The sequence below is a fragment of the Heterocephalus glaber genome, unplaced genomic scaffold, assembly GCF_053883595.1.
Source record: "Heterocephalus glaber isolate CG9 unplaced genomic scaffold, H.glaber_assembly_v1.0 deba00001606, whole genome shotgun sequence".
Taxonomy (NCBI): domain Eukaryota; kingdom Metazoa; phylum Chordata; class Mammalia; order Rodentia; family Bathyergidae; genus Heterocephalus; species Heterocephalus glaber.
In genome coordinates, this window is record NW_028258377.1 from 19,200,156 (window position 1) to 19,227,062 (window position 26,907).

Here is a 26,907-nt window from a genome sequence, read left to right on the forward strand (position 1 = left end):
AATGCAAATAGTTATCATTTGCCAGAACAAGTAAGAAACAGGGAATTCTTCTTGACTGAGACTGTGCAGAAGAAAACAGATCAAGACATTAATATAATGATGTGAGAAGTCTGAGATGAGAATACAGAAACATTTTCTGAATTTTGATGCCTGCAATTTTTTGTTGCTTTTGTGTGAACCATCATTCTTAACTGTCATCATTTTTGTTGCCACTTCTGTCTCATAAATCTTCAATTAAAACTTGATTTAATGGAGACTTTATGAAGCCTAGCCTGCAAGAGGTCGTGACTTGGGTGAAGAATTTACGGGATAAAATCACTGAGAGCTGTGTTGCCAGTGCACTATGAATAGGCTAGGTGGACAAGATGAGCCCATTTGAGGAGAGCTCAATTCATTTGCCAGAAATGGCCCCAAAATATGCCCACTGGGCCAGCATAATATAAGCAGCACCCTTTCTTCTTTCAAAAACATCTTGGCTTTGCTGATAACATGTCTGATCTCCCTCTGGTGATACTTCCTGAAAGCTTCTCAGAGTAAATCCCTACTACCAGATTATGTTTCTTTTGTTTGTCTCCGAAGAAAGGCAGACAAAAATAATAATAATCAGCTACTGAAAGGACCATAGAATGTTAGCATTGAAAGGAAGCTCTAGAAATTGCCTGGGGAAAGAAAATAAAGTGAAACATCTCTATGATACCTCAGACACAGTTCAGGCATGTAAAACAGAGACTTAATATGTCAACAAAAGCACCATGAGAGATGTTAAGTATTATTATGCCCTTCTATAGATGAGGAGACTTTAAAAGGGATGTAAGGTCACATTGATGACACTGCTTGATGAGAATCTAGGCCTGGGACCTTCCAACCTCCCCATCCATGGCTTGCTTTGTTGCTCCAAGCTACCCCTTTTATACCCTTTGAGGCTGTGCAGACGATTTGAAGATTAATGATCTATATGTCCTGGGAGGGTCATTTGGGATTGCAAGCAACAGAACCCAACTCTATCTAACCTGAGCCACAGGTAACTTTTTGGAAGGATACAAATGCTTTCACATGTCACCAGGCTTAGAACTTGAAGTTGGGCAGGTCGGGAAATCCACAATAGAAGTGATGCAAGCCTCTTGGGGTCCAAGGCAGGAATGAATGAAGGCTGGTGCTCCTTTTCCTCCCTCAGTTTCCCCTTCTTTTCTGCCATGCCCACCTCCCATCCTCAGCCTGACCCAGCCGAGCCCTATAACCCTAATGGTGCCACCCTTATTGCAGTGCAGAATCAAAGAACTCCATGAGCCCACACCACCAACACAGTGTTAGAATTGCTAAAAGTGTTTATTCTTCACTAGGGGAAAATGTATGCAGTCCAAGGGTCATCATTTTAGAGAACTCAGAGACAAAATAGCCTGTTTTCCATAGCATAACAAATATAGTTGTCAAGTCTTGTTTCGAGTGAATATTGATTATTCACTGGGGAAGACTTTTATCTTTGGAGACTGCATCTTTCATTAGAGAAAGTCTCAGTATCACACAAATTTGGTTGCAAATACCACATTCTAGTTCTGATTATCTGCAACTCTTTCCATAAGCATTTAGTCTTCCCCAGCTTTTCAGTCCGTAAAATGAGTAGGTGTGACTCTATCTTCCTTTCACAAAGAGTCTTTATTAGGGTTATGTGATATATGTAAGGACACGCCATTTCCTGCCCCAAACCCTTGAAGCCTCATGAAAAGGTTGAGAAGGTACATGTTTTCTGGATGTATCCACTTCTCCCCAAACCTACCCCAAACCCATAACCCTTGCCATTTTTATTACAAATCTTTTTAGTATATGTGCTGCCAAAGTGACCATGATTATCACAAATCTTGCCTTTGTCTTAGTGGCATGTATGGGCATCCTGGGTCCACAGCTTTGTCTTGCCAAGAAGCACCTGGAATAGATCACAGTTACCTTCGTTCAGTGGGGGTTAAATTGCTACTTTTTTCTTGAACTCTCTACTTTACCCTTCTCCCTCTTGCCAAGGAGGAAGGCAATAATTTTTCTTCTTTTTTTAAATTAATTTTATTGGTACATTTTAGGTATACAATATAATGACATTCATCATTGGAAATTTGCACCTTTACATAATCTCTCTTGGTTCTTATATTTCCCCCTTCCCCTGCCCTCCCTTCAACCCCTCCATCCCTCCCTATTTACTAAGACTTTGTTTCCATTTTTTCATTTTCTCATTATAATTCCATTCCTTTTTTTCCTTCCCCCACCCCTCCCACTTCCCCTTCCCCTTTGCCCCTTTTCTTCCTATTTCACCTTATCTGTTATACCTTTTAGTCCTTATTTACACTTTCAGTTTCTCACACCAGAGAAGAATTTTTCTTCTATTAAGCAGAGAACCTGCTTTTCTCTCTCCTTCCCCTTCCCATACCCTCCCCACCCTTACTAGCTCTTGGAGAATTTCTCTCTGCACCAGATCTATCTAGGTTCAGGCTGTCAAAGTGAAAAATAGGGCAGACAAAGTGGGGAGGTTTGACAGGAAGTCCAAATAAGCACTTCCTCCCACTTACCTTTGAACTTCTGAGGCACCTCAGCTAAAAGAGCAAAGCAAGAGAAACAGAGAGGAAATATTTTTTTTTTAATTTAAAGAATGAAATTGTCAGCTCCAAAGAAGTGGAAAATATTGCTCCTCGTGGCCTTGTATAGAGTGGCTAGATCATATTATCCCAGGATGGGGGAGGTGAGGACAGTATTGGTGACCAGACAGAGTGGAGTGTGGTCTGGAGAAGGGCCAGGATGAGGGGTTACATGGGTCTCCTCACCCCTGTCTCCCACTCTGCCCCTGCCTTTCATCCAACAGCATCCAGGAGCACTGTTGAGTGCTGGGCCACCTTATCTTGTGTGTTTGCCTAGGAGGCCTAGCATCTAGGCTGCCCAACACATTCAGAGGAGGCTCTTAGAGTTCTGTGCCTTAGTGCATGTCTTCAGGTGTATGAAGCAGAACCCTTTCTGGCTCTCCTTGATACCAGATTACAGGATCTTTTGACCTAGAGATGGTAGAAAGAAGACTGGACAAACTATTGAAAGCATACACACACCTCCACAGGCAAAGCTTTAGTGTGTGTGTGTGTGTGTGTGTGTGTGTGTGTTGGCCAAATTGAGGCTTCAGCTGAAGGATGTCAGCAATTGGTCAAGAGTGGCCAGGCTGCTTCCAGAGCAAAGAGAGCAGCAGGATTTGTTAGAGTGAGCAAAGGTCCTGTAATTCCCACTGACTGGGGCAGAGTTCCAAAGATATTTCTTCTTGTGATGGACTTTGATAATGGATGGTCACAGTCAACTTGTCCTACAGGCTCCTGAATTTTTGTGTATCTGGTGCCATCATCTTGTGTAAACCCTCCTAATCTTTATGGGTCTGGGGCCTACGGCATGGTCATAGAACTTCAGATGAGTGAAGTTTTGCAGCTCCTGAAGAACAAGAGTAGTAACAGCCGAAAAAAAAAAAGAAAGAAAGAGAGAGAAGAAAAGAAAGAAAACACATACCACCTCCACTGGAAAATGGATCAAGTTAACTCTGTATTATAGTCTTGGACAAAACATTTTTAAATGATCAACACATCTATGTGCAGAGCTGAGTAGAAGAACATGATCCAAGGGCTAACACAGCAAAAAGGACAGACACAGTATGAAGACAGAGATGTCAAACTTTATATCTCATTTTAGTCACCCATCAGACATTGGCAGGTCCACATGAAATGACAATGTTTTTAACAAACGTGGCCTTCATGTCCCTGAGAAGTATGCTAGGGAACTGTTATTATAACCCACACATCAGAGGTGCTGCCTACAGTAAAACTAGTGGGAAACTAATAATATATCGCCAACCGTGTAACCTCCAAAATTAGTGATTTTTAAGATGACTGAGTACTGAGGCTAGAGGAGTTATTTGGTGTTTTCTTGGTAACAGTTTCTCATTTTATGCAAAACCACTGCTTTTGTGGTTTTATCAGGTCTCATGACAGGCCTGTGGAAACATGCCATGCTACAAAGCAGAACAGTTTACTGTGTCCACAGGTTAATTTTGTTTTCCCAGCCTCTGTCCCACCCACGGTGATCCCTCACTAGCTCATCCTCACTGCCCTGGACCCTTTTGTGTCAATGGAGCCCTTTGGCTTGTAGAACAATCCCAGGTACATTTGAATCATCAACTCTTTAGGCTCCTTTCCTAAGAAGGTCAACACATTGCCATCCACAAACTCCCTACATTTCATTCTCCCTGGGAGTGTCCATTCCTGGGCCCCTTCCCCACTCTCTCACACACAGGAACTGCAACTCTCAAGTCTCTTCTAATGAAGTGTCTTTTTTCTAACCTCTGAAATTAGCTAGGAAGAAAGGGAGTTATCTCCTTGCCTGCTTCTGCTGTGGGCTCAAAGGAAAAGAAGGGAGTTACAAGCCTGCATATGGTGGTGTAGAGAAGATTGGGGTGATCCTCCATTTTGCGTTATAATTTGCTATTTTCACACAAATTTTTGTTCCTAGGTTCTAACAAACTGACACATTACTCCCTGCAAGTGTTGCTTTCTTGTCCACAACCTCCACTGGACACTTACAGGAGATATCTATTCACAAGCCCCTGTCCCTGTACTAGCATGATGTTGTTTTTGGATGCTCAGAAACTGTTACCCTACCCTCACTTTGAGACATATGGGGGTTCTATATCCATGGATCCACAGATAGGAAATATCTGAAAACAAGTTGAATCTGTATTAGACATGGGTAACACTTGTTTTCTTATCATTATTCCCCAAATAATATGGTGTAACAAGTACTCACATAGCATTTAAATTGTATTAGGTATTGCAAGCAATCCGGAGATGATTTAAAGTATTCAGGAGGATGTATGTAGGTTACACAAAAATACTATACTATTTTATTTAAGGGACTTTAACATCCACAGATTTCAGTATACACAGAGGGTTCTAGAACCAGTCTCCTATAGATCCTAAGGGATGTCTATAAAGAAGACATCTGCAAATCTTTTAACTTGCTCCTTTACCATTTCTCTACCTGGTGAGTGGAGAGAGAAAAAGATAGGTTGGGAAAGAGGATCCTTATTTCAAGATGCTCACCTGTAAATTGCTGCACTTCATCTGATTCACACTCTCTTCTCTGCTTCATGCTCATCAAGGCCAGCAGAGAAGTGCTACAAACCCAACAGACTTGGTGTCATCACAACATCCCAAAGTGTTGTGCTGTCCCCAGAGGCTGCTCTTGTGCCTGCCTCATTTTACAAGGGAGGAAACTGAGGCTATCAATTGAGGTCACTGGCACAGGATCATGCTGTTCCTCTTGGTTTCCCAAGCCTCTCTTGTAACTGGCCCTTCTTTCAGAGCTTCTGGAACACTCCAGCCATGGACAGGAAATGTGAAACTTGTGAGAATTGGGAAATCACCCAGGCCTGGGGAAGAGAAAAGGCACCAGACCCAAAGCAACCAGCTTCCCCTTGCACCACCTTCTCTCGCCTGCCTGGCTGGCCTTTCAGAGGAAGGGGCCTCTGGTTCTACAGGAAGGGGGCACCAGACATCTGGCTTGTGCAAAGTTCTGGAAACATTTCTGAGTTTGTTTAGACTGACAATCTCACTCGCTCATCATAGGAGGCAGACTGTAAGTAAACTGCCTCACATTATTAGAGGGGAAATTGCACAGGCTCTGTAGACCACCTGGCTTTGGATCCTGACTCCACTTTGGACAGTGTTATTTAACATCTCTGTGCCTTGTGGGAGCAGATGGCAAAGACAGGCGCTCTGGACTCAGGTATTGTTGGACAAGACCTGGCTGTACAATCTATTGGTTAGGAAGTAGGAGGTAAGCAAGCAGCTTCATCTCTCTGACCCTCAGTTTTCTCTTCTGTAAAGTAGGAGTAATAACAGAACTGACAGTAGTGAGATGGTCAGCACAAAGTTCTCAGCATGTGCTCTAGCACATAGGAAGGTTTGGGGTATTCCATCTCCTCGGCTTGTTTCCATCATCTTTATTCTTTCCTGGGTTTCTGAGCTGCTGTGGCTCTCTTCTCACTGAGCTCCATGGATTGTTCATGTTTGCCACAGGTATTGGATAATTCTCCCAGAGGAGTCTAATATTTAATAATACCTTCACTTTTTAATTTCTGCTTTTGTTCTTCTCCTGAGTGGGGTGATCATCATTTTAAAAATGTTGCTTCGACTTTTAAGTATGATCTGGAATGTTCCTTTCCTCAGGTGCTGTGTGTTTTAGAGAGACTGATTGATTGAGGTCCAGAATTCCCTCCTATGTCCTCCATCCTCCAAGGCTCTGCTTAAATCCCACTTAATTTAAAGATGTCTTCTTTGATTACTCTACTTGAAAATGATTTCTCTCTCTCTCTCTCTCTGCCTTCAAATGGCTGCTATGCTGGTGATTTGAAAGATGAAGTGATGTCTCTTGTCAGTGGGGAAGCTTTGTAACAGCAGGGCTGTGCCTTATAGAGCATGATCAATTACTGAGTGTCCTTAGGTACCACACCCTGTAAGGAACACTTGGCCTATGCTATCTTGATTGATGCCCACAGCAATCTTTGCAACAGGTTACCGAAGCTCACCATTATGCACTATTTTCCAGGTGCTGAGCTTAAATGTCCACCTCACTTAAACTCACAATTGGTAGTGAAACAGACACTGTAGCAATAGCAAGGCTCCTTAGATTGTATATAAGATGGAAACCAAGCATGGTCAAAGCTATCCTTGAAAAACATTTAGGAAAGCACTACCTTAGGTACCAATATAGCATTGTTCAGTAAGGGGAACAGGGCTCAATTCTTTCCTCAAACATTGGAGCAGATAGCTCTGTGTGTGTGTGTGTGTGTGTGTGTGTGTGTGTGTGTGTGTGTGTGTGTCTGTGTGTGTACACATGGAGCACTAGACAAAGTAGCTAACTTGTGTTTAGAGGCTGCCGTATTGCACAAATACATTTGCCTTTAGATATAGGACTCAGCAATTACCAGTTGGATTGCTCAATTTATGAGACGTGCACAGAATCTGAGACTGATGAAAAAAAGAGATTTCCATCTCTTATCTCCAGGAAATGTGCCCTAGAATCGATAGCATACAGAATATGTGGAGGGAAGCAGTAGCAAATGCAACATAGGGTGGAAACATAGTAGCATATATAGTACCATCGGTAGCATTGTTAAATTACAATTTTTCCCTTTAAGTATATCCAATTAAATGCATCCAAGTTTTACAAGTATAATTCCTCTTCACAAATATGGAAACTGAGTTACTTAGATTTCCAGTGCTTGCCTAAGATTGTAACAGTGTGGAAGCATTCCCATCAGAAATTGAGCTTAGTAGGGCCAGGGATCTAGCTCAGTGGTTTCACCGCCTGCCTCGAAAGCAGAAGGACCCGAGTTCAATCCCCGGTACCAAAAAAAAAAAAAAAAAAAGAAAGAAAGAAATTGAGCTTAGTTCACTCCACTGTGGCAACTTGTTTAACTCTGGGTGCTTGGCTCACTCATCCACCAAGGACTCACTTAGCATTACAGTAAAGAGGCAGCTGAAGGCATTTCAACTTTTGATAGAAACTGAGGAGTGGGAGGGAAAAGAGGTTTGAAAGCATTAAAGGACCATGCTCCTTCCCACCACAGTTCACTCATGTGAGAAATTGCCTATATTTTAGGTCAACTGTCAAAATAGATTTTTATCTGCAAAGACTCAGCCAAGCAGTAATATGGTGGAGAACTATGGGTGCTAGAAGTTTTCATAGAAATATAACTGGACTGACTTTGCAACTTGAGTCCTCTTCATTGCCCCTCCCAGTAGGCTGGGGTGACTGGGACCAATGGGAATTACCAACCCTGTCTCTCAGCATTTCAAGCCCCCAGCGCTGGGCTTCCTTGTTTACTTATTTAGAACCCAGCAGAGGAAGTGGTAAAGGAAACTAGCTGAGTCGTTTTCTGAGAAGAGACCATATTTGTTCGCAGAGGAAGCAGTTGCTTTTTGGGATTTGGCTGCAGTAGAAAAGACGTCTGATCCAACAAGGCTGTTCCTGAGGCTAGCTGGGAATTGGAAGAACCAAGTACACCTCCAAAATCTGGATCTGGGGTTCTTCTCTGTTCATGGGTGTGGTTCCTGTGCTTAGCTTGTGAGCTTCCTCCAGAACAGTGGCCATGGCCCTGAAGAATGTGCCCTTTCGCTCAGAGGTCCTGGCCTGGGACCCTGACAGTCTTGCTGACTATTTCAAAAAGGTGAGCCTTGCTCTTTTTTAGCGGTTGGGCTGGTGGTACTTTCAGTGGACTGGGTAGAGGCTTGAAGATAGAATCCAGATGGAATATGGGAGACGTAAAAGAGCAATAGGAGAGTACTGCACTCACTCTGCGGCAACTTAACTGGTTGAGTGAATGTCAAGTAGACCGCTAAATTTTCCTGCCAACGTGTTCTACAGAGATGGATAGAAAAAAAAGCTTTCAAATGAGTGTGTCTCTACTATGTGCCAAGGTCTAAATTTAATTTTTCTACAGGCATTGTCCCATTGAACATTCCCGCTGTCTTAAGAGATTAGTGTTGTCCTGTTGGCCCAGCCGCAAAATCAGCTTATGGAGGTTAAATCGTACAAAGTCCCAGACACTACATGCAATAGAGGCAGGATCTGAACCATACCTGTCTGGTTTCAAAGTTCATGTTCTGAGATATAGAGTATAATAGCTAATATAATAAAGGTTTCTTGCTAGAAAGGGGAGACACAGAGCCCTGAGGGTAGGAGACAAAGCACAGTAAGAGGGATAGATAAAAAGGCTGTGATGAATGGTTTTTCATACAGCATTTGGACATTCATTGCTCATGATCATGAAAGAGGTCTCAAGTTCTTACAGCAATCAGAATCCCTGTAGAGGTTTATGGCAATCTTGTCTTGAGACGCAGGAAAGAAAACTGGTATGAGCACCAATATATAGCTTAGAAAACTGAGGTCCTTACAGGGGAAGAGGCTTGGCCAGGCAGAATCAGAAGCCAAGCATGTGGCAGAGAAAAGAGCAGAGTTTTACTGTTCTATCTTTCAAGTTTGGAGGAGGTACTCAATGGTCCTTGTGCCTGTTATGTACTGATGAAGACCACACATCTGTTGGGACAGATCTCAAGCCATATGACTTGATTAGGCACTCTATCCCTGACATAGGGTAAAACACCTTTCAAGAGAAATTTGAGCTTTTAATGCTCTCATGCCTGAAAGGTGGCATAAAATGCAGTTGATATTCCAGGCTGCCATGGACAGGATATTGTGAAGCTAAGACCTTAGCAGTTATCTAATTCAACTTTTTGTTTTTTCAGGAGAAACTGAGAATTGAGGGGGTAGAATAGGTTACCTAGGACACGTACTCAAACCTAGGATCTATTTAGTGCCATGGTATTTACAGTTGCAACTGTTCTCCAATTTACAGAAGGAAATGTGAGCACGTTGAACCAGGTATGGCAAAGTAGGAGGACAGTCCACAGATCTTGTTATTTGCTTCTTTTGTGCATTTCATTTCTGTTATTTTTTTTTCTGCACAAAGTCATAAACATAACTTTTAACATTGTGGATGCAAAGGTTGTTGGACAATTGGCTTGAAGAATGTTCTAAGTACTTTTCTTAAATATAGACCAAATAAATTAGGGCAAATAAGTGAAATTTGGCAAGATGCAATCAAAAGGAAAAAGGAATCAATAATTATGGAAGGAGGGCCAGGGATTTAGCTCAGTGGTTCCAGCACCTGCCTTGCAAGCACAAAGTCCTGAGTTTGATCCCCAGTACCAAAAAAAAAAAAAAATTATGGAAGGAAATTCTGGAAGAGGTAGAGAGGCACAGACAGGTCTCATCTTCAAGTGTAATCAGAATTACACAATTCAGTTGAACAACAGATTCTATAGGTCGAGTTCTCATCAGAACAGAGAGATGGATCAGAGACCAGGGAGGATTCAGAGTCACAAGCTTGCAGCCATGTGTTCTAATCCCATCTGGGTTCCCAACTCACTGTTTGACCTTAGGCTGAGGTCCCCTCTCTGGACCTCAGTCCCATCTACAAAGCCAGCTAATTGCTCTAGATCAGTGCACACCAAACCTCTATGCTCACAAGGATCACCTACACTGCTTGTTAAAAACACAAATTCTAGGCCTTAGGCCCCGATCTTACTGCATCGGAATCAAACATCTAGGTTCCAGTCTACAGGGCTGTCTGTCAGTCTAGAGTCAAAGCCAGCACTCTGCAAAACTGACAGTTCATCTGATAATGATGACAGTGAAAACGCTGAATTAAAAGCAGTTGACTATTCCAAGAACCACATACTCTTTGTGCACATAGATCAAAGAGGTCCCAGGGCCCCATAGATGCTGCGTGCTTCCAGAACTGACATCTAAATCAGTCTTATGAGTATGGTATTCACTTCACCCTTCCACATCAAGAGGTGAAGACAACTGTATTGACTTTTTACATTTGTTGGCCATAAGGCAAGAACTTTATTTTAAATTATCCCAAAGAAATCTACGACAGACTGTGAGGCCTATATCTGTGAGGAAAAGCTGGAATCCTTAAGGTAAATATTTAACCTTAAATACTCCAGCCATCAAACTCAGAGATAATGCAAATGCAAATACATATTCTCCTGAGGAGGGTGGAATAAGCACTTCATATGATAGCCGATTGATTATGGAAAGTAACCAAGACCCTAAAAATGCTCAGCCCTGTTGAACCTATAACTAACTCTATTTTGATAATCTTACTTGAATACCTTTCTTTCTTTCTTTATTGTTTTTGGTTTTTGTTTTCTGAGACAAGGTCTCACTGCATGGTTCATGTTAGCCTTGAACCACTATGTAGCCCAGGCTGGCCTCAAACTTGTGGTGATCCTCCTGCTTCAGCCTTCCCAGTGTGGGGATTATAGGTGTATGCCACCATGCCTGGCTGATTTTCTTAAATAGAGAGAAAAAAATATGCAAAAGAAAATTCATGATGCTCTATATTTTAATTTGGATGGTACCTGTATTAAGCTGTACTTATATTTTCTCAGTTTACTTAGTATATGTAAGTAATAGTTTTTACAAAGGGAATTTTCCTGACAGAGACGTTTAAAGCCATGTCCTGAAGATCAATTGTCACTAATCCATGGAGACTTACACAAGCTACTTGACTTTCTGAGCCTCTCATTCCTCATTGGCAAAGTGTGAGGAGTAAAGTACTTAAAATTGGTTTAAAAACTTGGAACAGTGCCTTCCATGTAGAAAGCATTCTGTAAAATTAGCAGTTTTTATTATCATTATTGGAACAGGAATTTGGTAAACAAACTAAATGTTCAGTAATAAGGGAGTGATTAAATAATTTTGTGACCATTAAAGTAAGTTTATCACAACACCAGGCAGTTCTTATATTACCATTTTAGGTAATTTGAGAGAAAAAAATCAGGGAAACAATATGGAATATAACTTTCATTATGTTTAGAAATATGCTAGGAAAAAAGGACCAAAGGAAACACATCACAGTATTTACCAAGGCTGCTTTGGTGGGGGATGGACAGATAACATGTTTTCTTCTGCCAGCTCCTCTCTATTTTTCTAGGGAGTATACAGCCAGCCCCTCACTGGCCTTGAAGGCAGTGTCTTTCTGGAGGGGTTGGCCTCCAGAGCCTTCTCCATTTTAGGCAGTCCTAGAGGCAGATAATGAGAACTGAGCTAAGGTGGGGCGAGACCTCTCTGTCAGACAGGGGAGAAAGGTGGGTAGGCTGGCTAGCCTCAAGTACCGAAAATTGCTGAGCTTCTGGGGCAGGCAGGGGAAAGGAACCAATGGCAGGAGGCTATAAGGCCCAACTTAGCTGACAGCATCTCCCCTCTCTATGCAGCTGAACTACAGGGACTGTGAGAAGGCCGTGAGGAAGTACCACATTGATGGAGCTCGATTTCTGGTAAGCTTTGGCTCATCTGATACACTGAAGTCAAGGACATTCTGTCCCCATTATTACCGCCCCATGCTTACAGGGCCAACTGGTCTGCCCAGTCCCCAGGATGCCCATGGTCAATGCCTGCCTTCAGGAGGAGAGCAGCCCTCGGCTGTACTCTGGACTGTACCAAGCCCATCATTTCTGGGCACTTTGTTCACTCTTTTAAAAAAAAGTCTAAGAAGACTTCAAGGATCTCAGGGGAGTAGATATTTCCAAATTGGATTCAGAGTAAGGAAAGCAAGCTGAGTTGTTTGGAAGACACAGTAAGCGATCTTAACAATGAGACTTCAGGCTAATTGGAAGGGATCAAGAGATCACATGTTCCCACTTCCCTTCCAGCACACATTTTTTTTTTTTTTTTACATGTGCTTGAATTTCTCTAGCAGTTGTGAGCTCACTACCGCCCATAGTCATCTGCCTTTTTCTCAGCTTCTCTGAACTCTGAAATCTCCTGCTTGTGGTCCTTTTGGTCTGAGTTTTGTTTTCTGGGTACCATGTTAGATACATTTATTCACTATTCTACTTAAGTCATTCATTCATTCACTGGTCATTTGCTTGACACGCACTTTACTGAGCTCCTTTTCATACTGAATCTGCTGTGTGCTAGGGATAGAGAAATGGTAAGACCTGACTCCTACCTTCCAGAAGCCTGATTTATAGCAAAAAGATGTCTTCAGAAAGGCTTCCAAACACCTCATTTACAGAAGAGAAAACAAATTCCGAGATGTGATGAGATACATTCTAAGTTGCAGACCTGATAATGGAACTAACACATATATTTAATTTAGTCTAATACTGTATGAGTTCTTAACCTTGTTACTTAATCGCAGTGAGTTTTGAGTAAATAAAGTTCCTGGAGGTTTGTTGTTGCTATTCTTGCAGTTACTACTGAAACTGAATTGTTCATTCCTGTGCTTTTGGCACCAAGAAAAGAGGCACTGCAGCTGAGTGGAAAGGGAGGAAGACATCTCTGGGTCACCTTGAAAAAGCCTGTGCCCTCTGATCCTCCCTTTGCTCCCTTGCCTATAGACAGAATGTTGTAGTGGGTCACAGTGGGTGTGGCTGCTTTCAGCTCTGTGATTCACCTAGCACCCCCTGTGTGTCATGCCTGATAGGACCGGACTACTCCCTCAGCTGAGAGATGGTAGCCAAGCAATTATGTGTCCTCTGCTCTAATCTCTAGAATCTAACAGTCCTTCTGAGAATGCCACACATTCTACTCAATGCATGAATGGGAGGAAGTAGAAAGAGGGAAGAGAGGAGCCAGGAAAGCAGTGAGCACAATCAAACGCCTGGCCCAGCCACTGGGGTATTTAAAGGCAACTTTGACTGAAACCCACCCTCCACCCCAGGAGATCTGGGTAAAATTGGTCTAATCTCTAATTACTCATCTATTACCCTTTCCAGTTCTGTAATATCCAGGGCCCATCTGTCATTAAAGGAAATAGTAGAAGTCCTAGTTATTTTTCCTTCCTTCCTTCCTTCCTTCCTTCCTTCCTTCCTTCCTTCCTTCTTTCCTTCCTTTGTCAAGTAGGAGCTAGTAGCACCTCTGAATCGGTCTTGCTGCCATTTTGTTTTGTACTGAGGAAAGCATTTTTCTGGTGGGTAATGAGGGTGCTAAGCATCCAGAAGGTGTATAAAGGGAGAAAAATGTGCTTTGAGGTCTGTGGTGGTTAGGAAGGCACATGGCTGCATGCTCTGGAAACCTGAACACAGTGTCTGCAAACAGGGGCTGATCTTTCTAAAGTAGTATGTACAGATGGTCCTTGGGGCTGATGAGCTGCTCAAGGAACTCAGCAAGAACACAGGCTCTGGACTCTCCCAAGCACACAGGAAATGAACCAGAGGACAAATGAACAAGAGGAGGCCTCTGGGCCACTGTACCACCCCCGCCAGCACACACTACATGAGCTGTGCTGGTGCCAGCAGCACCCCCCCCACACCAACCCACACCCCCATCGAAATGAGAAGACACATAAACAAGTCTCAAAACCAGACTTGCAGATCACCTACAGCAACCCCAAAGGGAAACGAGATGGAACACTCTGATACACAAACACCAGGACTCCCTGAACTGGCAACAAAAGAGGATCTGGAAAAAATGAAATCAGAAATAATTTCTCATATAACAGCAGAGATTATGGTCATCGTGCAAGACATGATTAATAAATATAGAGAGGAGCTCAGGAACACGATGGAATCCCAACATAGGAAACAAATTGAATCCATACAACAGATGCAAACAGATTTCCAGGAGATTAAAAACTCCATTGAAAGTCTAAACAGCAGAATGAGCCAATGTGAGGATAGAGTTTCAGATATAGAAGATAAGATTGCAATTAGTGAAGAGGAAAAGAAAAATTGCTTTAAAATTGTAAGGCACCACAAGAAATCAATCCAGCAGCTGTGAGATGATGCAAAGAAGAATAACATAAGACTGATTGGAGTCAATGAAGAAACAGGAGAGAGTGCAGGTGGCATAAAAAAAACTGTTCACAGAAATGATAGCAGAAAACTTCCCAAGCAGGGGAAAAGAACTTGACATACAGATAAGTGAAGCTTTTAGGACTCCAACTAGCCTTGATAAAAAAAAATCTACACATAGGCATATAATTGTTAAGATTCCAGAAACCCAACAGAAGAACAAAGTGCTACAAGCAGTTAGAGAAAAAAAAACAAATCACATACAAAGGAAAGCCCATCAGAATCACAGCAGACTTCTCAATGCAAACCCTCAAGGCAGGAAGAGCTTGGAGTGATGTATTTCAAGCCCTAAAGGAAAACAGCCTCCAACCTAGATTGATGTATCCTGCAAAATTATCTTTCAAAATGGATGGAGAAATAATATACTTTCAAGACAAAGAGCACCTTACAAACTTCATGAATACCAAACCAGCACTACAAAACATTTTTAGGCAATATCCTAGGAAAAGACAATGAGGATCACAACCCCAGGAAGCCCAGCAGAATGAATCCATGGGGCACGACAAGAAATTAAACACAAAGGGGGAGAATCCAACAAAAAGAAAAAGTCATAACAATGATAAGTCAATATGTATGAGTTATAACCATCAATGTTAATGGTCTCAGTTCACCAATCAAAAGAAAGAGACTGGCAGAATGGGTCAAGAAGCAAGATCCAACAATATGCTGCATAGAAGAAACACACTTAATTCAAAGAAACTCATAGTCTGAAAGTTAAAGGGTGGAAAACAATACTCGATGTGACAGGAACCCCCCCCCCTCAAAAAAAAGCAGGAGTAGCTATCCTCTTTGCAGATCAAATAGATTTCAAACCAAAATCTGAAGCACTTTGGTCCCAAGAATTTCAGATAAGGGATACTCAACTGGAATGTACAAATCTATTGTGAACATGTGTTTTCATTCCTCTCAAGTAAAAACTTAAGAACAGGACTGTTGGTTATTAACAGTAATACAAGAAATTTCCATATTGTTTTCCAAAATGGTTTTATCATTTTACATTCACATTAGCAGTATTAGAAAGTTCTAACTGGTTCAGACCTGAGCTGACATTTGTTCTTTTAAAACTTTTAATTTCGTCTCCCTAATGAGTACATAATTCAATCTTGTTATTGTTCTGATTAGTATTTTTCTGATTCTAGTGTTGCACACCTTTCCTTGTTCTGTACTGGCTATTTACCGTCTTCTTTTGTCTACTTTTTAATTGGGTTTTCTATTAATGAGCTCTAAGAGTTCTTTATATATTCTGGTCACAGGTTATATGCATTATAAATATGGTCAGTTTAAGGACTACTTTTCATTTTCTTAATGATGTCATTTAATGTTCTAAATTTTGATGGAATCTCATTTATCATATTTTTTTCTTTTATTCATCATGTTTTTTATATCCTAGGAAATTCTTGCCTACCCTAAATTCATAAACATTTTCCCTTATAATTTCTTCTTCAAGTTTTATAGTTTTAGTCTTTCATATTTAGGTTCATAGATCCTTTCAAGTTATTTTTATGTATGGAAATAAAGGGTTTAGTTTAATTTTTTATATACGGATACCAGGTGTTCTAGTGCCATTTGCTGAAAACAGTATCTTTTCCTCTGCTCTTGAATGGAGTTTATGTTCTATAAAATGTTAATTTTAAATAATCTTTCAAAACTCAGTGGACCACATATGTGTGGTTCTATTTCTAGGTTCTCTGTTTTATTCAAATGATCTATATGTCTTTCCTTACACCAATACTGCCTTGATTACTGTAGCTTTAGAGGAAGTCTTAAAATTAGGTACTAAATGTCTTCCAACACTGTTTTTTTTTCTTTTTCTTTTTAGTTTTCTAGGTCCTTTGTACTCCTACATAACTTTTAAATTTCAATATCCAATTCTTCATTTATAGCAAGCATACACAGACCTGAATTTTCATATATACCTTGTGTTTTATAATCCTGCTAAATTCAAATACAAGTTCCAGGGACTCCTAGAGATTTCTTAGTATTTTCTCTGTAGATGATCATTTCATCTACATATAAAGATTTTACTTCTACCTTGCCAATCCTATCCTAATTGTGTCATTTTATTGCCAGACTATTTTGGTGGGGCCTAGGTTTCAAAGTTTAATGGACAGATGAAGAGTAGGCATATATGCCCTTGTTCCCCACCTTAAGGAGAAAGCATTGTATCTTCTCCATTCATATAAGTCGTTTTTATCTGAAAGTATGGAGTACGTTTCTTTGATCTGTTGAGAAGGTTCTGTTCTACTTCTAGTCTCCTCATAGCTTTTACCATGAACAGCTGTAGAATTTAGTCCAATACTTTTTCTGCAACTACTGATGGGATCATATGGCTTTTTCTTTTTCTCTGTTAAATGATGACTTTTGGGGGTGGATCTTCCAATGCTGAACCAACACTGCCATCCCTATAATAAAACCACTTTCTACATACTGCCAGATCTGACTTCTAATAGTTTGTTTTATTAAATAAATTTCTATCTATGTTCATACTTTTTTCTTCTATTATCTTTATCTAGTTTTAGTATTAGCACAATTTTGATTTCCTAAAATGAGGGGAGAAGTGTTTCTTCTTTTTTCTCTTTTAAGTGTTTGATATAATTTATCAGTTAAAATGTATATGAGCCTGTGTTGTCATATAGGTAGGTTTTCAAGCTAGGAATAAACTTTCTTTAATAGGTGCTATTCAAATTTTATATTTCCTCCAGAGTTAGCTTCATTAATTTGTCTTCCAAGGTACCTCTTAGAAGTTATCAAATTTATTTCAAAACAGATTTTTGAAATATGCTTTCTGTATCCTTTTAAATTCTGTAAAATCTGTGGTAATGTCTCCTAGATCTTGATCCTGTAATTTTAAAAATGTATAATTGATATTGTGTAATAGGAAGAAAAGGTCTAAAGGAGCAGAGGAAGTGGGAGAGGTAGGGAAAAGGAAAAAAGGGAAAAGAAAAAATATGAGAAAAGGAAAAAATGGAAACAAAGTCTATGTAAATAGGGAAGGGTGGAGGGGCTGAAGGGAGGGCACAGGAAGGGGAAAAAATAAAAACCAAGATACTCATGTAATGGTACAAGATCCCAATGATGAATGTAACTGTATTTTATACCTAAAATGTACCAATAAGCTTAATGCGAAAAGAAAAGAACACAGATTCTGGCCAGCCTGTGAAAAAGCTGAGGCTCCTGTCCTAATGGTTCTGAGTTGGCTACTTTACTTCTAGTGTCACATCTGCAACAGGAGGAAGGAGGGAAGGGCAAAGAAGGAAAGGTGCATAGTGAATGTATCTTTCTTTTTTTCAAGAAAGTACTAAAAGCAGCAACTTTTCTGAAAGTTCCACTCAGTAGCCTACAAATTATTTCTCACTGGCTGCAAATTAATCATAGGAATGCACCATCTGCAAGGGAATCTAGGCAGTTAAATATTTTTGAACAAGTACATTTATTGTTCTGAACAAAATCCAGGTCCTGATGGTAAGGAAGGAGGAAAGAGTGGGTATGGAATAGGTGAGCAGCAGTGTCTGCCAACTTGCTTTTCCAGCATGTCCCTGGCATGTAGCTTTCCTCTCTTTTTAACTCTCTGAGCATGTAACCATACCCCCATACAACCACAAATCTAACTCCAAAATCATCCTACAAGTAACTCAGAGTTTGCTGAAGGTTTTTGAAAGAGGTGGAGGAGGACTTAATTACACAGCAGAGCTCTCCAGAAGGCCTCTTTTGTCATTTCCCATTTTCCCTCGCAGTTCTTGTCCCTTTTCTGCATACGTTGTTCTTTCCTTACCTTGCTCCTCTGTCTCCAGCCATGCTCAAGTCTACCTTCCTCTCCACCTCTTTCTGAACTTCCATCAGCCTGTGTCCTTCTCAGCACAATAGGAGCTGGTGACCAGCCACCCAATGCTCTGCTATCATCCCTCTGGAAGTTTGAACAGAGTGAGCCTGATTCTCCCAGGACTCTTGCCTCACTTCCTTTACTCTCCCCACACTGCCTCAAGTGGTTTGATGAGGAGTCTGGTCAGACACTGTGCCAAAGAGCTGCATCAGATGAATCTAATGAACACATTGCCAAGGTGTCCCAGCTGCATTCCCTCTGAAGATACCACGCTCTAGCTGATCCACCTCCTTAAAGATTGATGGGAGCCCTGAGCTGCTAGTTAAAAGTGAAGAGAAGAGGTCATAACATGGTCAAATTCAGCCCACAAAACAAATTCTCTTGGGTTTCACAGATTTGGTCCTCATCCTGTTTATTCATTGAAGTGAGTTATTTGTTAACCTTTAGAACTCCGGAGATTTTATGTAAAACTCAGATTTCAAGACTCTTTTTGGAAAAGTAGACCCTAGCTACTCTTCTGCAACCTGCCGCAGTTGCTAGTACTCTTCATTGTTTCACATATTACTCTTCTTACATGGCTCAGCGCTCTTCCAGTGGGTCATAACCTGCCTGTCATGTGTGTCTTCATTTCAGAACCTGACGGAAAATGACATCCAAAAGTTCCCAAAGCTCCGGGTGCCGTAAGTACCCCCTGCCTCTGTGGGTAGTTGGGGGAACAGAGATTAGAGTGGGAAGCAGTGCAGGGGAAAGCCAACTCGGTTGTACATTGCTACTGGTTTGAAGTAGGAAATCAAGTAAGGAAGGGTGAGATAAGGGGCAGTGTATAGTAAAGAGAAGTTAAATGATGAATTACAAAAAGGAAGTAACAGATCCAACCCAGCTGGTGGGTTTGCTGCTCTGGCCAAAGAGAAGCTCAACTGTATCACATTTTCACTTCCTGTCTTCCCAATGGGGTAGCTTGCACCTCTGAAAACAGTACCAGAGTCAAGAGACCTGAGTGTTCATCATTGGGCCATCATTGACTCAATGATGGCTTGAGATTTCTAGACCTCCATTTCCAGTTCAGTATAATGAGAGTTGAACCTGCTGAAGTATATCATGTTGTCTGCCAATACTGACTTTATAGAGATAGCTGCTAGGGTTGTGTTGAGTATAATCTTGAGGAGAGGGAGCAATGATTGATCACTGGTGTCTACTGTGGATGCAGAAATGGGAAGTTAAAGTATACATTTAGTGACGTGTTTTTCATTAGTCTAGTAAAGGTCTTACCTGCTCAAATCCTTACAGGAGCCAGGCAAGTGATGTAAATACGTAAAATGGACAGGTTGAAAACAGAAAGCCCTGTTGATTTATCTTTCATTTTACCACCTTTGAATAAACATGGGTAAGCTATAAGAAAAGTAATATGAGCCAGAATTTAGCTCAGTAGCACCGTGCCTGCCTCATAAGCCCAAGGTCCTGAGTTCGATCCTCAGTACTGCAAAAAGAAAAAAAAAGAAAAGTAATATGATTATGATGATTTTTTCAAAAGTAACCAAAACAAAGCCTCGGTGTTGGCGAAACAACAGGGAGTGGGCAGGTTGTGGCAGTCAGATATCATGTGTTCTAGTCAGAGGACAGCAGGTACTAACTCCAACCAGTGTGAACTCAATGATCTCCAATCTTTGAATTTATCACGAGTAACTAGAAATATGGGTTTTATGTGGTATATCTGTTAAGTGTTAGTTCAACTGTCTTTAAATATTGTGAAACCCAAGTGAATATACCTGTGAGCTAAATTTACTTGGGGTGGTACCAGTTTGTTTTTGAGTGCTGGGGACTGAACCCAGAGCCTCATGAATGCAAGGCAAGAACTCTACTACTGAGCGACATCTCCAGCCCTCTGGGTGTTATTAGTTTGAAACATCCATTTTAGACATTTTCTGAGGTTTCATCTCTTGTTCTAAGGGACTCGGAACTCATAATGATAAAAAAAAAAAAAGTAGGCCAAAGGAATAAGAGGCTGGAGGGTCTCATGAGTGGGTAGGAAAACCAGAGTAGCTCAATTAAGAAACATATTTAGAGTGGCTATTAGGTTTCCCTTTTCCAGAAGGGTGAAGGAAAAGAGAGGAATAAGGATTTGCTTTGGAGCTGCCTATCTCCAGGGACCAGTGTTGGTGAAGTTGGGTTGGTCTTTCTAAGAATTTTCTCTAACCACATTTGGACTTTTTAAACTTAAATTACATTTAAAATCCAATCCCATAAAAGCACTAGTCGCACGTGCGCGCGCACACACACACACACACACACGATGACTATAGTCCTTCCTTATTCATGTTTTGCTTTCTGTGATTTCAGTTACCCATGGTCAACTGCATCTGAAAATATAGTAACAATAAGATATTTTGAGGGAGAGAGAGAGACAGACAGATAGACACTGATCATTCACGTAATTTTTATTATAGTATATTTTGATAATTGTTCTGTTTTGTTATTAGCTATTTTTGTTAATCTATTGTGCCTAATTTATAAATTAAACCTCATCATATATGTGTGTGTGTGTGTGTGTGTGTGTGAAAAAACATGACACATATAAAGCTCAGTACCATCCATCCATGGTATCAGACATCTACTGGCCATGTTGGATTAATCCACTGATAAATTTAGTGCCCCCAGGAGCCAAGCCCCATCTCTGAACACATGAGACTTTTGGGGGGACACTTTAAATCAAACCAAACAGGCCCAATTTAAAAAAAAAATGTTCCAGTCCTACCTAGAAAATCCTGAAAACAAGATTCAAAGGAATCAAACTTTCCAAGTAACTTAACTACATCCTCAAACAAAAGTATAAACTGAAAAAATATGTATAGTAATGCAAGAATATTCATTATCTAACAAAGCAAAATGTACAGTGTTAGAATCTAATTAGAGAAGAACACATATACAGAACAGCAGGAAAATATGACTCATAATAAGGGGGAAAACCACTATATCAAAATTTGACCCATGAATGACACAGATATTAGCATTAGCAGACAGGGTCAATATAATTGTGTTGCATGTGTTCAAAAAGTTGAGGCACAGCAGCTATAAAAAGACCAAACCAGAGCTTCTAGAGGTGAAAAATATCTAAGTATAATATTTGAGATGATAAATACACTGCTTGGGATTGATAATAGATTTGACATTGCAGAAGAAAATGTTAGTAAACATAAACATAGCAATAGAAACTAATCACAATGAAGCAGAGGGAAAAATTATAATGAAAAGAGCATCAGGAAACTGTGGGGCCACTTAAAATAGCCTGATATAAGTATGATTAAAGTACCCAGCCCAGCACAGTGCTGCTTGGATATAATCCGAGCACTGTGGAAAGCTAAGGCAAGAGGATCACCAGTTTGAGCCCAGCCTTGGCAATTTAGTGATTTAGCAAGACCCTATCTCAAAATAAAAAACAGCTGGGGTTGTACCTTAGTGCAAAGGTCAATTCCCAGTGCTACTGAAAGAAAAAGAAAGAAAGGAAGGAAAGAAAGAAAGAGAGAGAGAAAGAGAGTTTCCAAAGTGGAGTAAAAGAGTATGTATATAAAGAAGGAAAGAAGAGACAAAAATAACCTATTTGATGAAATGACTAAAAATTTTCCAAGGTGAATAAAAACAAATTCATAGATTCAAGAAGCTCAGCAAACCCTAAACCTAAGAAACAGAAAGGAAACTACCCCTAAGGCATATTTTAATCATATTGTTCAAAATAATTGATTACAAATAAATGATATGGAAAAAAAATCTTAAAATAAGTCAGAGAGGAAAAACAAACATTGCATGCAGAAGAACAAATATAAGGATGCTAACAGCTAGTCAGAAATAATGCAAATGAGAAGACAGTGAAGCAATATTTTAAAGTACTAAAAGAAAAATATTGTCAACCTAGAGTTTAATACCCCAAAATACCTTTCAAAACTGAAGATAAGATAAAGATTTTTTTCAGACATATAAAATGTGAATAAATTTATCACCAGTGTTGACTTGCCCTACAATAAACATTTTTTGAAAGTTCTTAAGGCCAAAGGGAAACAATACCAGATGTTGATCTGGGTCCACCCAAAAGAATGAAGAATGCCAGAAATGGCAACTATTTGGGTCTCTATATATGTACTTGGCTTTTGAGGAGATTTGAATTTACATTTCCTTGACCCTATACAAATTTAGAACATCATTTGAACTGGTACTGGATACTTACTATGTGGCAGGCCTTGGTTAAGTACCCAGCTACAAAGATAAAGGACAGAATGCCCATCCTCAAGACACTTACAGTCTAATGGGAGAATTGGACACACAGCCAAAGCAATTGCTGGTGGTTTAGCTCAGTGGTTCTGCTGCCTGCCCTGGAAGCGCAAGGACCTGAGTTCAATCCCTGGTACCAAAAAAAAAAAAAGTTATTGAGACAACTAAAGCAGTTATACTCCATACACATCTGCAGGTACAAGTTCAATGGGAGTGGGGAGGCATAAGTGTTTCCCTGTGGTGTTCAGGGAGAACATGTGGGAAGAAGGAGCTTAGCTAAATCTTGAAATATGCCAGGAGTGATCAGATGCAGGATGGATGGCACAACATTCTAGGAGTCGGGAGCATATTACAAAGCCACAAGACACCAGTATATTTGGTGGAGTGAACTATGGGTCAGAAAGGCTGAGGGATGCACAGGGAAGTGGAAAACAAAGAATCTAGAACAATGGTGGCGAACCTATGGCATGCATGCTGCAGCCAGCTGTTTGTATCATCGAAAGCTCTAAAAGGTTTGCCATCACTGGCCTAGAATGTCTTGTAGTTATGTGTGGGTCACAGTTTGTAAAGGTTCTGTGAACCGTGGAAGGAGTCTAAGAGTGTTAGTGAAGTGTGTGCAGCGAGGGAGAGTATCAAGGTAGATGTGTATCTTGAATCTGCCCCAGGAAGTATAAAAGATGACTTGGACGAGGGCTCAGCTGGAGTTATGGGATCAAGGTAGCTGGTGGGAGTCATGGTCCCATTAAAGACATAGGAACTCCCCTAGGGCTGTGGCTATCAAGATGGAGAATTTAATCAGAGCAATAGAAGAATGGAGATAAAGAATGCACTTTCAACTTGGAAGGTCCTTTTTCATCTGAAGGCTCATTTGAGCTAATATCCTTGACTATGTCTGAGTGCAAGGAGAAGCGGGTGGAGATGAGAAGTAGCTGTGAGATAACATAAAGGGAGAGTTGGTACTGGTGTTGCAGGTGGGGCAGGGGTGGGATATCTCTTTAGCTACTTGAAAAATGAAACAAAAACTTGGTCTATGGCACTATGTTTAAATGTATACTCCAGATAAACCACGAGGGCAGGCCATGTAACATGGAGGGTAACATGGGGGATGACAGGGAGTCCTGATTAGGTAACTCGGAGAGTTATTCTCCCTTTAGAAGAAACATACACAAATACTAACTCCACCTCTCCTAATGTGCTAAGTGACCTCAGTTTCCCAGACAATAAAAGATAGAGAATCATTTACATGGACAATAGGGGCTCATTAGCTTTAAAATACCACTTTAGGTATAAACAGACAGACAGGAGAGCATAGTGAGAAATGCAGACTCTGACATCAGACTACTTGAAACCTAATTTTTCCATTCATGAACTACAGATTGTGGACAAGTTAGCTCAGCTTCCTCATCTATAAAATGGGGGGTAATAATAGAACCTACCTCAAAGGGTCAATGGGAAAATTACGGGAAATAAATAATATGCCCTGAATAAATGTTAGCTATTCTTGTATGTAAAATCTTGATTTGTGCAATTTCAAATTTTTATTAATTAGTCTATCTTGCTGGGGGGGGCGGGTATTAAAGAGTAGAATGTGCATGGGGCTTTGGAGTGCAAGTGATACAAATTTTAAATCTGACTTTGCCTCCTGCTAGCAGCAGGACCTTGGGGAAGTTACTTCAACAGTCTGATTCCTCAGTTTCCTCATCTATAGAAGGGAAAAGAACTCTCAGAGAGTGATGAATATTAAATGAACAAAATTTCTTGGTACTACCTTGGACATATAAAGATATTCAATACTTATTCATTCTATTTCCTTGTACATAGGTTGATTTGTCTTGATTGTCCCCTAAAGGACTATGAAAAGAAATTGTGTCTCTGTAGAGTAAACTAAAACAAGATTATATTCTTTTCACTTGATCTTAGCCAAAAGGCCGAGAAGCGATAAGATTATACTCTCTTGAATATCTCTATTTCCTTCCCCAGTGCTTAAAAATTCAGTATTAAATGGGTTTTTGGAAGAAGGCAGATTCTGATGAGGCAGTCTCTCTCTCTCTCTCTCTCTCTCTCTCTGAAAATATAGGTGCTCTGTCAAGACACGGCTGATTTTGAGACATCCTCAATGTTGTAGCAATGGTGTACTCTTAAAGAAAACAATGCAGCATCCATTTATAGGGCCTGGGTTAAACTTCATGATTTATCTGAGAATAGTCTGATGAAATACATGTTGAAAGTCTGTTAATGCCTATTTGGAGTTTATTAAAGGAGAAAATGTTATAATTTTATACTAAAATCCACATTGTACCTTAAGAAATAAGGAGAAGGAAGTGGTTGGGTGGGTAATCTAAGCAGCAGATACGTATTAGATAACACTCTTGTTAATTCTCACTGTACCCATCACCAAAAGTGAAATCAGGCTGGGAAAATCTGAGATCTCACAAGAGAAATAAGATGGAACTTTTACCACTCTTCCTGATAAAGCTATGAGTCTACTAATAGCAGAGATGGCCTCAGGTCTCATCTACCTAGTGCTTCCTTTTATATCTGAGACAGAGAAGACAGAGTAGAGGAAGAGGGGAAGGTGCAGAGGGAGAGACTCAGAAGTGAAAAGAACATTCTTACATTCATGAAAGAATAAAACCAGGCCTCAACAAAATTGAAACAATTATGAGACCTATCTCCAACATGCCCCTTCCTTCTTCCTGTTCTTGGCTAATCCCTGCCCAGAGAGCCACCCCTCCTTACCTTCCACAATTCTCCTCCATCCAGGGTGCTTCCCCCAACTTCTGCTTGGTTTCCTCCCACCCAGATTCAGAGAACTTGACTTGGTGGCTCGGCTCCACATTGACACTGGAAATGTGGCCTTTCACAAGCACCTGTCAGTGCCTCACCTTCCTTATTGGCAAAATGGGATTCATTATATTTTTTGACCCTCACGTGGTTGTCAGGCACAGGTAAAACACTGCATGTAAAACTGTAGGCATGAAAGACATGGGCGAGAAGTGGGGATGCAGTGCTGCCCGGGGTTATTGCTTCCCACCTGGGCATGGTGCTCCTCCGAGGCCTAAGATGATGGTCAAAGGCCCTTCCTGAGTCTTAAGGCAGACATCTTGGCTCCTCCCTGTCTCTTACTTGACAAGGAAGAATTTGGAATGTTTGGCTCTCGGCTCAAAGAGGCTGCTCTCTTAAGTCTTTTAAGGGAGAATATTTTGTTCCTTCAAGGAAGGATGGAATGCAGAGCAGAAAGAAAGACTAAGCGAAAGCCCATGTAGTGGGAGGAGGGGCTGAGGCTGAAGTACTGGACAGCATTGCTTGATAGGACCGTGTTGGGGTAGATGCAGGGCCCAGGGACTTGCTGTCCTGGGAGGGACCTGCAGGCAGTCTGAGATCCCAGTCAAGGAGATAAGCCTGCCAAGATGGGAGGGAAAGGAGGAAAGTTGAGCTAAAGCTCTTCCAGGACAAGCTACAACAAGACATACCATACACTTTCTGTCATAAGCCAGTACACAGGTACACATGTGATTATACTGGCAACAAAAAATAAAATTTTGATGAGACGATGCCTACTCTTACTGTGTGTTCTGATCGTTTCTATTCTTTTCTCCTTTCTACCATCTTTCCTTCCTGTTTGCCTTCTGCTTGCCTGCTTTTTTTTTTCTTTCTTTCTTTTTTGGTTCTTGAGCAATGTGAAAATTTGATTTCAAGACCTGCTAGCAGACCTTTGTTCATAGTTGGTAGAGCTGAAGCAACCACTGAAAGGAAGACTTAAGGTAACACATCAAAGATAGACTGAGACCTTTCCCTCCTCAACTTTATTCTCTGCAATTAAAAAGTTCCTTCTCCCTCTCGTCTTCTTTTTTATAAAACCAATTTCATCAATGCTGACAATGATAGAAGTTATTTCACAGGATTTTCTGATCCTTAAGAGTTGCTTGGAGCTGGTTGATGTTCCTGATCACCAGACTTCTCTCTGCCAATTCTGTCAGTTAAACCTATGGTGGGCCTGGTAATCAGTGTTTGTAAGAGGTGATGCTAGGTAATCCTGATGAACAGGCCATTGAGGAACTCCCTAATTGGATTCAACCCTCTTATTATACCAATAAAGAATCTGGGGCTTAGGAAGGCCAGATGCCTAACTGATGTTACTTAGAGGGTATCGACCTTGTGGAAGGACACGATAATCAGAGTTGCAGTGCCTGCACCTTCCATATAATGTATGTCATCAGGAAAGACATTACACTATGATGATGAAGACTGGCTCCATAGGTAACAAGTTAGGGATGCAAATGGGCTAGTCCCAGGTCATCATAGAATGCTACTTTCCTACACAGGCCTGACTTCCTGTCAGAGTTTGAGCCCAATTTCTAAGGCCAAGACAACTCTCAAGTAAGG

General features: G+C 40.8%; 1 protein-coding gene across 1 annotated transcript in view; it reads left to right on the top strand.

The window, feature by feature from the left end:
• The first annotated feature begins 7,879 nt into the window (after positions 1 to 7,879).
• Positions 7,880 to 26,907, top strand: part of Lcp2 (lymphocyte cytosolic protein 2) — a 47,573-nt gene continuing 28,545 nt past the window's right edge. Inside the window, exons 1-3 of the mRNA XM_004836394.4 lie at positions 7,880 to 8,239; positions 11,859 to 11,921; positions 18,895 to 18,941. Of these exons, the coding sequence (XP_004836451.2) occupies positions 8,162 to 8,239; positions 11,859 to 11,921; positions 18,895 to 18,941 (188 nt within the window). The 5' untranslated portion in view covers positions 7,880 to 8,161. The remainder of the gene's footprint in view (positions 8,240 to 11,858; positions 11,922 to 18,894; positions 18,942 to 26,907) is intronic.